At 39.3% G+C, this 14,385-nt stretch overlaps 1 protein-coding gene across 1 annotated transcript; it reads left to right on the top strand.

Annotated features, from left to right (window-relative positions):
- Nucleotides 1-1,860: 1,860 nt before the first annotated feature.
- TTPA (alpha tocopherol transfer protein) lies at nucleotides 1,861-13,757 on the top strand. The gene is made up of 5 exons (XM_088540162.1): nucleotides 1,861-2,037; nucleotides 8,237-8,390; nucleotides 9,566-9,759; nucleotides 11,529-11,639; nucleotides 12,955-13,757. The coding sequence occupies exons 1-5, from the start codon at nucleotides 1,861-1,863 to the stop codon at nucleotides 13,132-13,134; spliced, it is 816 nt and encodes a 271-aa protein (XP_088396288.1). The 3' UTR covers nucleotides 13,135-13,757.
- Nucleotides 13,758-14,385: the final 628 nt, after the last annotated feature.

Genomic DNA, 14,385 nt, shown 5'->3' with positions numbered 1-14,385 from the left:
ATTTGGAAAGAGCTTTCAGACACTTGAGTTCTTTTTGTAATTAAACAAAGCATAAGCTTCACCTATACACTTTGCCTTGAAACAGGTCTTAATTATGGAGGTAGAGGGTCAAGTGTTTGACATTTTGGAAAGGTCTCAGGGTTATTACGGGGACCCAGAGCTCCTCTCTGTGAAGCCCTATTCAAGACAATATCAGGTCTGCACTGTCAGAGATATGAGCTCTAATTTGCATTACAAATTCAGTCGCATTCACCGGCTTTTAAATAGAAATCTTAAATTAACAAAGACACTTTTCTAACTTAGTCTTGAGGGAAATCACTGAAAATGCTATTAAAGTCTCACTTTGGTCAAACAGGAAGCCAAAACTGCAATCTGAGTTTTGAGGAAAAGCCAGCCTAAAGCTCAGCTGAACAGTGTAATAAAAGGTGATGTATGATTATGTGTATGTTCTCCCCCTTAATGCTTTACAGATCAGAGCTGCTGAGTTATAAGAACACTGAGATGGCAATAGTAAGTGCTCAAAAATTAGGAAGTAACATTAAAAAGCATTGAATTACCTTGGTGTGGTACCCCTTGGTGTGATATCCCTTTTGGCTTGCACTGCTGTTGATGGCCTGATTGCATGTTGCATACAATTTTTCCCACAAGCGCTCTGTCGAGTTCTATATAGAAACACAGACTTTACTACAACCCTCTGGTATCATCCTTTCCTCATTCTCCTTTCCTTGGTTTTTCTTCTCTTTACAGATTTCTCTTTCTTTTCGATCTGTGGCAACTCCATATTCCCTTCGACTTTACCCTGCCATTCCGCATGTCCATCACACCCTTGGTCCTCACCCTTTCTGTAATTTTTACCTTTACTGTCTTAGCAATGTTTGCTGCAGGCTTGTCCTCACTGTTCTCTCGAGTTTGTGCTCTCCTTTGGCAATATTATTCATTTTTCTCCCTTTACGTGTCTGCATTCATTTAGATAGCTTCTTTTACATTTATATAACCGAGGGAATACCTATGAATGTATGAGAATGTAGGAGGCACATGGACATAGTGAGTCAGTCTATAAATGCAGAATAGTAAGTCTGCTGCTAACCCTAAGAGCAACCAGTATGATATGGATATATGTGTGTGTATATATATATGTGCGTATATATATGTATACAAAGAAACCCACAAATGGGTAGGATTATCTGCAACAAACTTTTGTAAAGGTTTTAGTAGGCCTAAACATGCTATATAAATTATATATTAAATGAAGTAGGACTTTTAGCCTAAGTAGCCCAGAGAGAGATATCAAAGGAAGCCTAATCAAAGGAAATGGCTATAATAAAAATTCTAATAGAAGCAGTGAACTCTTCACCTTAGATGATGGGAATTTACTCCTGAGCAACAAAGTTGGAATAAAGTTGACTTTAGTTCCATCCCCCAGGAAGACTAGACGTGTTTCTGTTAGCGAGTGCTCACGTGAATGAATAAGGGCTCCAAGACTGTTACTCCTCGGCACTGGGATCTCATTCGTGCAGAGCTCCCCAGCTGCCCATGCAATGAGATTGCTGCCTTTACTTATGTATTTATTTATTTGCCATTTAATAGCTGAAGGTATTTGTGTTTCCAAAAGGCTTTTCCCGGCGTTTTCCAAAACCCGGGGGTGCTCCAGCCGCCTGCCCGGCGGGAGGCGGGGGCCGGCAGGGAGCCAGGCGCGCTCCTCCGGGCTGGGACGCGGCCAGCGCGGGCTGCGCGGGCGCGCAGGGGGTTAAGCGCCGCCGGGGGCGGAGGCCGCGGGGCCGCTCCCCGGCTCCGCCGCCGCGGGCCGGGGCGCCGAGCAGCGCAGCGGAGCGCAGGGGAGCGGGGCGGCCGCGCAGCGCGATGTCGCAGCGGGCGGCGGAGCCGGCGGAGCTCTCTGCGCAGGAGCGCAGCGCGCTGGGCGAGCTGCGGCGGCGGGCGCAGGCGGAGCCCGGGCAGCGCTGGCCGCAGCCCCTCACCGACTGCTTTTTGCTGCGCTTCCTGCGGGCCCGCGACTTCGAGCTGGAGCTGGCCTGGAGGGTGAGGGGCGCGCGGGAGCAGGAGCAGGAGCAGGAGGAGGAGGAGGAGGAGGAAGGGGGGCAGCGCGGACCCGCGCACCCAGCGCCCCCGGGGCTCAGCTCCCCGCAGCCGCCGAGGCCACGCGGGGCAGGTGGAGGCGCGGGGAGGGCGATGGGGGTGCGAAGGTGCGGTGCCCTTGCGGGGTAGGCTGCTCCCATCAGGAAGCATTTCACCTTAAAGAGCATCCTTATCACCCTTATCATGCTTTGTTCTTTGTTATATATATATTTTTAAGCTACTCTGATACAAATATCCGTGAATAATTTCCTTTATGTTGGTGTTCATTCTTTCATAGGACCTCAGGCCCTGGTAATATTTGTTACTTTCTCAGCTCCTCCTTGTATGGCACCTTGCCATACTGATAGTGTGGGTATATTTTAAATACCCTAAAATATGAATTGTTAATAATATCTTTTAACGGGTAGACTGATAACCACTAATGTTTTTGAACTAGAAGTATTTCTGAATTTTCTCAAGGCAAAAGTCGTAATTCACTTGTATCAAGCAGAGTCTGTGTTTTCATCGAATTTGATGTGGGTGACACAGAATTGCCCAACAAACCTCATCTTTATTTTATGACTTCTGTGTGCTGTACGTTTTCCAAGTTTAGTGTCATCATACCAGCAGATTGTTCAAATATGGGTCTATTGCAAGCTCAGGATGGTTAAACAAACATATCAGAAATTAGATTAACTCCTTAATCAACAGTAGCTTTAAAAATATATTTTGTGTTCTTTTCATTTCTCTCACAAGATTTCGTAACAGCTCCAAATCTTTCTCCTTGGCAGAACTAGCAGGCCAGGGCACATTCCTATGATTATTTTATGCATCTTACCTTTGCCTGAAAGCCCTGAAACTGCTCATTATTAGGCATGATGTAGGACTGTGGGACTGTAGACTCTGTAGACTAGGACTGTAAGACTCTGGCTTCTTTTTATTTCCCAACAAAAGCCACATATTCTTCATATACTACTTGATCCAAAAAGTAGCACTTAATAAAGACAACATGCACTCCTACATATTCTTTAGTGTGAGGGTGACAGAGCCCTGGAACAGGCTGCCAAGAGAGGCTGTGGAGTTTCCTTCTCTGGAGATCTTCCAAACCCACCTGGATGCCACCCTGTGCCACGTGCTCTAGGTGTCCCTGCTGGAGCAGGGGGGTTGGACTGGATGATCTCTAGAGGTCCCTTCCAACCTCAACCGTTCTGTGATTCTGTGATATGTTGTAATACTGGAAGTTGATAATTCTGTAGACAAGGCCATGACATTCCAGAATATGACCCAGAAGTTTCTTCACTTCCTTGTGATTAATTATGAGACAGTACTGTAGAGAGCGCAAATGTTGAAGAAGGTTGAATCTAAACTAGATTAAAAGATAGAGTCCACAAAGTAGAAAGCTTCCTATGCCTTTTTTGAGAGTTAATCCCCCTTTTTGCCTGGGGTCCTCTATCATCCTTTGCCGTCTAATGTCTCTAACATCCTTCCTTAGCTATCATTCCAGATGGCTCACCTCTCTAGGGCTGGGGGCCTACTTTGGAAAATTGTTTTCAGAATCTTTATAGAATTTCTTTGAACTAATGGACTATGATGTTCAAAAAAACACCATAATTTAATCTTTCCATGTAGCACTCTAGGTCTCCAGATGCTGTAGCTACTTAATCTATGAGCCAACACTGATTTCTAGGTTACTTCTCTTTGGAAACAACATAGAAAAAGGCAAAAAGCACATACCAAGAATAAATTAAATGGAACATGTTTGTCTGCAGCCACTTTATTCTTAAAAAGCCTGCAAGAATTATTGTGCAAAAATCTGTGATTGTCACAAGATGTATCTTCCAAGTATGATTGATCTCATGCAGAGGTTGTGTTTGTACTTCACCCTAGCCAGAGGCCTTAGTCTAGACAGTAGGTGCACCCTCCCCTCCTGGGTGGGTGTCCCATCTCAGGTAGCACGTGCCATGGATCCAGCCCCTTTCACCACTGGGCTGCTCACACGGCTGCCGACTGGCTTCACACTGGGCTGTCCTTAGCTCATGGTACTTGGAGAGGACCTGAGGGACAGTCAAGTCCATTGCTATGTCACTGCTAATGACCAAAGGCCTTAAAGCTTTTGTCAATATCTTTCTTGGTACTGTCTTATACATGAAGTAAAAGTTGACCACTGACAAAATTGTTTATTGGTGCATCCCTGGTTGGTACTTGACACAGATGTATCCGATTCTTGACCTATCAGAAAATTCAGTCTATCAACATTGAGAAAAGTTTCAGAAAAGAATAACCAGGTAGCTTTTGGCTAGAAAAACTGTGTCTAAATCACTTGTGATAACTCATTGGAATAGAAATCCTAAACCAGATATTTTGTATTCTTAAATTGGCAATTCAAGACTTGCTTTCAAGTCTATTGATGTATTTCATACTAGAAGAAAATCCACCGCTGAAGTAGATAGGGGGAGTCGAAGAACAGAATGTCTTTTTTTTTTTAATCATTTATTATTAAAACCAATGATATATTAGATAAAGCTTAATAGCAGTTTATTCTCAGTTTGGAAGGGAGAATTATTTTCCTGCATTTGAATCCCAGGAAGAATTAAATTTGGCCAAATGCCTTACCTTGGAAAGTGACTGGAGAAGTAGGCATGAACCCTAACTATTTGAATACAGAATCCAGAAGAAGCAAATAGCTTTCCATAAAAGATTTTAAATATATGAATGTTATCTATAAGCAAGTGGTAAGTCAGTCTACATGGAACACTGGCAGAGATTTGTACGCAGAGTAACATTGACCAACAAACATGTAAATGAATTTTCTTGTCCTGTGAGAGTTCCAACAAAAAATATAATTTAAAAGGAACAATGTTATTTTCTAAGTAGATTTTTTACCTGTGTCTTTGTAACTCCTGTGGGAGACACAGGTACAGATCAGATGTTAATGCTGTCATGAGGATTAATTTCAGTCTTCTATCTTCATAAAAGAGTGAAGCATGTTGTTTGTTCATTGATTTGTACAGATAGACTTACCTGATATATATATTATATCCTACTATATGTGTTTCAAATACAGAAGCAAGACCCATGGGTCTCCATTAGTTGTGCTAAAGCACATGGATGGATTTATATCCTTACCTTTTTTTTTTCCTGTAAAAAACTACCCTGCACATGCTGCTTTTCTTACCCTCCCTCAATGATCAGTACAGAGAGATTCCTCAGCAAGATGGAAGAGCCCCTATCAGGCTCTCCAGACTGAATATTGAGGAAATATAAATTAGTCGTTCCTTTTGTGCCCATCTAAATGCTTAAACTTTCGTGTACATCAGTCTTCTCCCAGCTGGCAAAGAAGCAAAATGTGTGGAGTTAGGCAAGTTCTATGCCTATATAAAAATATTCTCATAGTCTATATCTCTATAGATATCATATATTTACATTCTTTATATAAGTAAACATGCAAACACACACATTCTAGAGTTTGAAACATTGGTCGAAATATCTTTTCTCTAAAGAATGTCAATAGAAAACAGTTTTTTGTTTGTTTGTTTGTTTTCCTAAAAAAGTGTATACTGGTACAACAGCTAGCACAGAAGAGGCCAAATTCTGTTTATCACAGTTGTTAACATAAATAAGCAGTTATTAAACAAGAAGCAATAATACTTTTTTTTTTTTACATACAAACATATAGACTTCTCTAACAGTCATATTGTTTTCTAGTTCTTTTAATTTTAAGTAAAGTACTAAGTTCTCTTTTTTTTTTTTTAGCACATGAATCTTGGATTAATCAGTAACATTACCGTCTCTGTTGTTCAGAAATCTGGAACTATCCCCAACAGACCTTAATTAAATATCTAACTCCAGAAAAAGAAGTTTTTTAATCCAGTTTCCCCATTTATCAAATTATCTTCCATGTATTTTCATATGCTAAGTAAGTTATTCAGTTCTGAATAGAGATAATTATACACTGAGTTGTTTTTCTTGCACTGTAAGTGCATGAGCCAATTTTAATAAAATATAATCAGCAATTGTGTTTTCCCTGATAATTTCAGGTTGCTTAATCTTCTGCATCCAGACTGATTATTATATGATCTTTTTTTTTGTTCTCTTTACTAAAATAATGTTTTCCCAATTAAAAAAAAATCGATGTGAATATTTAAACAATGTTAAACTATAAACTTTAAAAAAAAAAAAAAAAAGAAAATTCCTAGCCCATTGCTAGGTTCTCAATTCATGGTTATTTGTTCAAGGATTACTCATAGACATAGCTCTACTTGACTTTATTATGTTCTGCTGATGAGAAAAAAATAATTTAGTAAGAACTGCTAGGGTACTTGCCAGTAAAAACTCCTGCCATTTGTAAGAAGCTTGAGTGTGTCACAAATTGGGTGCTCCACTCCCTTTCTCCCCATCCCCAGAATTTCTTGGGAAATGTTAATATTCGTGAAAGTGAGAAACAAACTGTACTGATGAGATAGGATTACTTAGAGGATTGAACGAATGAATCACTTTTATTCTCATCCTGCTTTTGTCAGGCAGCTCTTTAAAAGAGATGTTGATAATAATTGTGCAATGGTTAATTATGCTTATTAAATTGTGGGTACAACTGATTGTAGGAGAAAAGGAAGGAATATTTAAGCTACAGATATTCTGATAGTTTTTTGAAGGTGTTTTTTGCTGCTATTTGAGTGTCTGCTGGAGGGAAAAAGGAAAAGAGAATAGTATGTTTACAGTGCTGTCTGGTTGGCACAAGTGGTCAGGATTTCTCAACCACTGCCCTTTGCAAGGAGTCAAGCACTAACAGTGTGAGATAATCACAGTACCTCATCTAGCCTGGTTTTGCATTCACTGTGGACTTCAGTTTACTATGTTGTACGTATGGAGGGTGCAATTCAGCCCCTTTTCCCTGCAGAAAAGGGTATTCTTGTCAACTCCAGCGTGCGTGCACGTGCTCCCCGACCACAAAATGTGTGCACTTCAGCCCTTTCTCTGTGTAGGGGAAGTTGTTACCGACTGTAGCTAACCACAGACAGCACTCGTCACACAAAACAGCAGTTTCTCTGGGACATGTTGACAACATCTCGATTCAACTAGGGTTTAAAACTAATCCAAAGCTTTCCAAGTCGGAGCAATGTTCTTCTTGGAATCAGTGGTTCTGCAGTGGAGAACTCTCCCTTGGGTCGAGAGGCTGCTTGAGGAGACTCCATGAGGTTGAAGGTCCTCTCTTATCTTCTGTGAGAAATACAGTTTAAGAGATTTCAGAGAATGTTGATAGATACCTTAATTGTGTTGAACGTATTTAATATGTGAAGTATTTAATCTGAGAAACTGAAACTGATTTAAGATAGCTTAAATGTTATCTTAGAAAAGAATGCCTTCAAACACTTCTTTAGAATTAACCATTGCCCTTCAACACAAAGCCCAAGTTATCCTTGAGAAATACTAGTGTATGATGCCCTGGGAGCAAAGGTCATCATGTTGCTGACCATAGGCAGCATCTCCATGTTAGCAAACAGGTTCTCATGATTTCCACTCTGGGAGATTAAAAAAGGTCTAGGGGGTAGTGAAAGAAAGAGGTGGATCAACTACATTACTTTATGCTGTTTGGAGGGGTAGGAGGAACTTATCTTTTAACATGTGCTTTAGGTATGCTTATGCCCCTATCTGTTTCAGAGAGTAAACTAGAAGTATCAATGAATTTGTAATGTCTCTGTGCATGATTAGAGGGAGATGTTCCTTCTGTAAGATTTTGTATATCTCTTGTACAAGCCCTGAATTAATCTGATGAAGTATCAAACTGAATAATCCTATATATGTCCTGAGAAAGAAGGATGTCTTTTTCTCTCCTGTATTTTATCTAAAAATAATGGCATTTTCTAGATGCTCCAAGTTTTTGTTCTAGTTAACAGTCTGTTAAAAAACTGACAGGGGTCTAACTTCATCATAGCAACTCCAGGTGGTGAAATATCTCAATATTATGGTTTACCAAATCTTGTCAATGTCCATTGTAAATCAAAAAAAAAATCTACTTTCTCTTTTTTGAACCAATATATCAACTTCCTGCTTCTAGGAGTGATTTGCTTTAAAAACACATTGAAATGACAGCCAATTTAATAAATTAAACCCATGACTGTGCCCACATGTTGTTCATCTGACCTCCATTTTTTTCCCCCCTTAGTTATTGAAGAATTACCATAAATGGAGAATCGAATGCCCAGAAATAAGTGCAGATTTACGACCATCTTCCATTCTTGGTCTTTTGCGGGCTGGCTACCATGGAGTCCTGAGATCAAGAGACCCATCCGGAAGCAAAGTTCTAATATACAGAATTGGTGAGTAACAAAACTTCTTGGACCTGTTTCATATTTGGCTTTTGCACTGATAATTTTTAAACTATTTTCTTTTAACTATCACACTTTCAATGGAAATATTGTTTTATGAGAACAATACCAGGGGGATGGTAACATTGAAAATGATGTCAGAATGTCTTATCCGGAAGAATAGCATATTTCTGCTCCCTTTTGTAATATGTATGCATTGTTAGAAAAGAAAAAAAAGAGCCCAAACGTTAAATGTTTAAAAGTCTAAGTATATGTAGTTATTTGGGCCTGAGGGTCCAGTAATTGGTTTCCATGGGGATATTTAAAGCCATGTGCTATCAGTGGTGAAGATGTAGCACAGTGGCAAGAAAGAGAACAGTAAAAATGGTGCTTGCCTCTTGTCAGGTTTCAGTCTAGATGTGGATGAAATGAGGTGAGAAGTTTACTTATTTCTGGTGTTTAGATGTAGCCAAAGTGCATTGTATAAGCAACATTCTTAAGAGTTTTGGTTTGTTTGATGTGATCTCAACAGTTTTTTAAAGTGCTGTGACTGAATGATTACACATTAGCATGTTTCTTTGCTTTATATAGAGAAATGATCTGGCCAGCTCTCAAAGATTGTTATTATTTTTTATACCAGCTGGTCTGATAGAAGATCCCTACATCACCCTACAAAGTTGTGCTCTCTAAAAGACGTAGTGAGGATTAAGACTCCTCCTATGCATTTCTTTGCTCAGGCCTCAGAAAAAAAATGGGATTCACTGAATCTTGGCAGAATTACTGTACTGAATAAAAATGTATGGGCTATGAATTGACCATCTGTGGCTTCCTTCAGGGTTTCCTCAAGCCTGTGGGCAGCGATCATCGCCTTTGAGCTCTGCCTTGCTTCTGTTCGGTTTCTGCTAATGTAGCTTAAACTCTTCCCATCAAACCCTCATGCTGGAGCATGCAGCTGTGCCTACCCATACTAGGTATCTCTCTGGTATCAGCCGCAAAATAAGCATGAAAGTGACTGACAGAGCAGGCACAGAAAATAAACTGACTTGCCGCTATTGCAATTATTTCCAAACCTTTGGTCCTGCTGGTTACTTTTTGTTTCTGAGAAGCACATTAGAAGTAGCAGTGAGTGGAATTAGAGGTGGTTATGGTATGCATGTGGTAATACAGTGCAATCTGTTACTCTTCAGGACAATGGGATCCCAATTTATTCACAGTGTATGAGGTGTTTCGGGTAAGTCTTATCACATCTGAACTCATTGTAAAGGAGATCGAGACCCAGCGAAATGGAGTCAAGGCTATCTTTGATCTGCAAGGGTGGAGATTTGCTCATGCCTTTCAAATCAGTCCAGCAGTGGCCAAGAAAATTGCTGCTGTGCTCACAGTAAGTATGAATTATTGTTTTAAGCTAATTCGCTGCTATCCCTCCGTTTTTTTCTGTTCCATCTTATGGTACACAATCCTTCCTCATGGTTTTTGTAGAGATCATGCAGATTGAAAGAACAAAGTCTTGAATCTGTTCAAGATCAGATGAGTTAGGCATAAGTTGTGCTTGATTTGACTTAAAATATGCTCTTGTATAGCCACAAATGCCCTCCAGTCCCTGATGTTTTGTTTGAACTCAATTGGTCTGTCACAGCACAAGAATCCCTTGAGTGTAAGACCAGAAGAAACCTGCTTTTGCGAGGATCAGTGTTAGTTTTCCCATTTCATTGCTTCTTTTCCATTCTTTTGTACATTATGTTGCAAGACTTTTTCTTCCCTGGTACCCAGAGAAGGTAGCATGCGCTAAGAGCAGCCAAGAGCAAGACGGTACTAATGTGTTGGCCAGAATGGATGATATTAAGCAACCATTCATCAACCCAATGTATATTGCTCCTGTTCTCCTTGTTTTTCCGCACAACAGGAGCACGGTTTTGTGCAACCCACTACTACCTCATATCTCATTTTCGCAAAACTTATGGGGACTAACTGGCTTTAGGATATATTTATTTCTGTGAAATTCAGTTGAACTTTGCCAATGGATTCCAAAGTTATCCAAAAAAAAATGTGGGGAGGACAGAGAACTGAGGTGAACTACAGTGAACCTTAATTTTAGCCTTGTTTTTTCCCCTAGGAATGTTGTCTTTCTTGCAAGTCATTATCTTACGTGGAGAAATAGGAGTAAATAGAAAGGAAATGTGCAAAAAATGAAAAGAAAACTAACATCAGAAAGTAATATAAATATCAACTTCAAAAATCAGTTGCATCCAGCAAAACCAAATTATTTTGTGAAAAACGTGATAGTTCAATTTAAGTATATAATACATGCCGCAAACATGTAACATATAATCTGATAGTTTTAAAGTTTTTATCCTACATTAAAATCTAAAAGGAGTTGCACTTCTTTTTTTTTTTTTTTTAACTCTTTTTCCTTACCCATAAAAGAATGCATGCAATAGTGTGAAGAAGGCTACTCTGCTATTGGGGAGTACTATTTGTGAAAAGTTAAGTTTCTATAAGTAATAAAACTCTAGTTACAGAGATAGCATTAGTTAGGTGGAATATCTTGCTGTAAAAATGAACTTGAGTTTGGGCAAAATTTCCACTAATTTCAGATCTTGTCTCTAAGTTATAAATATCATTCCTTTAACTTAAAGTTAGTACTTTCAGTGCTTTATATTTGACTATAAAACATTTTCCTATATCTTAATATTTTTCCCAAAAACTTAAAAGTATAATTTGTAATGTGGTGTATTTTTTTTCATTAAACAGCTAGCAGGCTTCATTATTTCCTGGCAGATCTCTGGTTCAATACCAACAGGCTCTTTTTGTACATCCCTCTTTCATGCCAATAGAAGCACATGGCTAGCTAGCTTTTTTGGTAAGTTAGTGGCAAAGTCTCTGCTGGGAATAACTGGATTCCTGAGAAAAGGCTGGACGCACACTTTGCATGCATTGCTTATCCTGAAATGCCTTCCTTCCAATGGAAGAAATAAGACATGTTTTTCTAAGCTTTGTGAGGAACAGTGTAAACTCCAAAGTGCAAGAATTAGCAAAGCCAAAGGGAGTGCTGTAACCTATGGACCAGCTATTTTTCCAAGACTTTTCCTTAACAGTAGAATCATTTTAATAATGTCTTTTTCTCATGCTGTTTCTCATATATGTTGTCAGGATTCCTTTCCACTGAAAGTTCGAGGTATCCACTTCATAAATGAGCCTTTATTCTTCCACCCAGTCTACGCTCTGATTAAGCCTTTTCTCACTGAAAAAATAAGACAGCGGGTGAGTGCACACAAATATTTATTTTTGTCACCATACTCCTACATGACAATCTATAGCACTTCCCTTAGGATCTGTTACTTCTGAGCACTGAAAAGAATAAATCATTTTTATATTTTATTACTGTACAGGCACAGGAGTCTAGTTGCAAAGAATTTGTGAGCATCAGTAATGCGAGAATTGCAAGTGGCTCCTATTAGCACCACTCATCAGATAAAAACAACTGTTACACAGAGAGGTTAAATAATTTGTTTTAAGGTCACACACAAAATCTACCACAGAATTAGAAGGGAATAGGTGCCAGATCTCCCTACATGTTGCCTATAAATGACAATGAGAAGCTGTCACTGAACAAGGTGGTTATGCTCCAAGCCATATAAAGACAGTAGAAGACAATTTTCTGGCGGCAAAGAACGTGCATAGGTATTTATGCATGTTAAATAGTCCAGGCTAAAGTTCCAACTTGCCTTCCAAGTAAGTTTTTAGTTGTTTTATATTAATTTGTAGTTTTAAACCTGAAAACACTCTTAGTATTTTTATGCAAAAGCACGCCAAGAATTTTGAAAGGGTTCATTGTAATATAGGAGAAATTTTGGAGATATCAGCTGGCAGAAGAGGAGATGCTGTGAAACATTAACATCAGGACTAAGCTACAAAAGAAGCAGCCCTCTCTGTTGTTATTCCCACTCGGAAGCTTCCTTGTGTGAGGCCTTGTGTGAGGCCTTGCTAGTCTGCTTTTCTTGGCTTTCAACAAAGAAAAGAGGTTATATTGTTCTGGCCAGCCTAGCGCAGTACCTATGATGATGATGATTAAAATGATTTTAAAATGATGATTTTAAAATTAAAAATTATTTTAAAAAATGCTGCAATAGCCTGATGCCATGGCCTTTCCTCTGTCATATAAGAGCTGTGTCAGAAGCCCCTACAAGACTGACTTGTGCCCTGAGCTTAAAGGTAAAGGTATGAGCTCCAGGAAAGCTATCAGGACCAGTTGCCCTTATTTTTTCTAGGAATAATTGTTATTCTGAAGTTATCCAAGATCCTGAAGAAGATGCACTGGACAAAAGGCAGCTCACTGCCTTTTCAGTGCGTATTTTTGAAGTCTTTGTGTTGTATAATTAGTGTGCAAAATCTGTGTCAAGAATTATATAAGAGCCTAGACAAGTTTTTGTTTGGAAGTAATGAGCAAAGCTTTGCTATAATAATGCAATAGGAGAACTGCTCTTGCACTGAGTTTCTTTGCTGTCTGTTTTCACCTGAGAGCCTGATACTCATGGTACTGGTACTCAAAGCAAATGCTTTCCATATTTTTTCTTAGGTACATATGCATGGAAATAACTACATGGAGAGCCTGACCGAACACTTCCCAGTCAGCATTCTCCCACAGGAATATGGCGGGGAGGAAGCCTCCATGGAGGTGCTTGCTGAAGATTGGACTAACTTTATAATGGCATCTGCAGAGTACCTGCAGAGTATTTCTTTGGCTTCCCAGCAATAACTGTGCCACAGTGTTCTGTCTTTTCCTGATGACTGGAAGTGGAACAAAGTTTAATCTGAAATCTTTCATCTAAACTTGAATTATTGTAAATAAAACCACAATGTCTTTGCAGGGTACACAGTATCATATTAACCGCACTTTTATACTATCTGGAGTATATACATATGTACATCGGAAGGGATTAATGAATTCTCTATGTTTGCAATGCTGTTTGTGATTAACTACTGTCTGTGATTAACTTCTGTGCCAAAAAGCTGAATAGTCCTATGCACTGGATATCAGAGAGAGATATTGCCCCTGTTGAGTCTATGGAAGTGCTAACCTATAATAATGCAATGCAGAACCTTATGCTATCCCTTGTATCTTGGCTTGTCAGGATGATAGGATACAGAGTGAAATTATTTAAGAAAAGCACAAAATGGGGCACATTAGTTTGTTGTGGAAGTATTATTACAGGTGTAATTGTACAAGGAGTGAAAAGCAGCTGCTTTTGGACTAAGTCTCAGGGAAATGGCTGTTCTGTTAGTTTGCATTGCTTAGATTGCACATTCAAATTGAAGATTACTTGGCGATAGTGAAACATTTCTGTTATATTTGTGCTGCTTACAACAAAAGAACCACAATCTGCTAATTTTCTAGAGGAACGTAGGGAAAACACAATGTACACATTCTTTAAAAGACAGTAGGAATTGAAAGGAAAACTACTTTGAAAATTCTGACTTTGCTTCTTCAAAGAGATGCTCTGTGGAAAAGCTGTAAGCAACTCAGATTATGAACACCTTTAATTCCTACTGTGGTACACTACAGAGGTCGAGAGGGATGTTGGCAGTATCATTTTTTTCTGTTTTGGAGGGTGAAGTAGATTGCCTTTTACGGATCTGAACTTTAGAAATGGGTTGGGGATTTAATGGTACTTTGTAGGTCATTCCAGACCCCTGCCTAGGAAAGGCTGAGTATCTTCATTTTATTTTCGGAAAGGTAATTGGCAACTTGCCAGCCTGTATCTTCGTTTGGGCACTAGGAAGAACTGTTATTTTCAGTAGAGCCTTCTCTTTTGGCGATGGAGAAAAAAAATTCTTCACTTAGACTACTTCAGTTAGAGCACTTAGTGCATTTTTTTGATGAACTCTTAGCTAGCTTTTAATAGTTTCACATTAATATAGAAACCAGGAGTTCTGCGTATAACGACCACCATTAGTTGCTGCTAATAATAAGGACTTAAGATAATGAGGATATAATGAGTAGAAGAGG

The sequence above is a fragment of the Tinamus guttatus genome, unplaced genomic scaffold (assembly GCF_059628265.1).
Source record: "Tinamus guttatus ecotype Peru unplaced genomic scaffold, ASM5962826v1 Tinamus_guttatus_pri_ptg000056l, whole genome shotgun sequence".
Taxonomy (NCBI): Eukaryota; Metazoa; Chordata; class Aves; order Tinamiformes; family Tinamidae; genus Tinamus; species Tinamus guttatus.
Note: the sequence above shows the minus strand (reverse complement) of the source record. Positions and strands in the feature narration are given on the sequence as shown.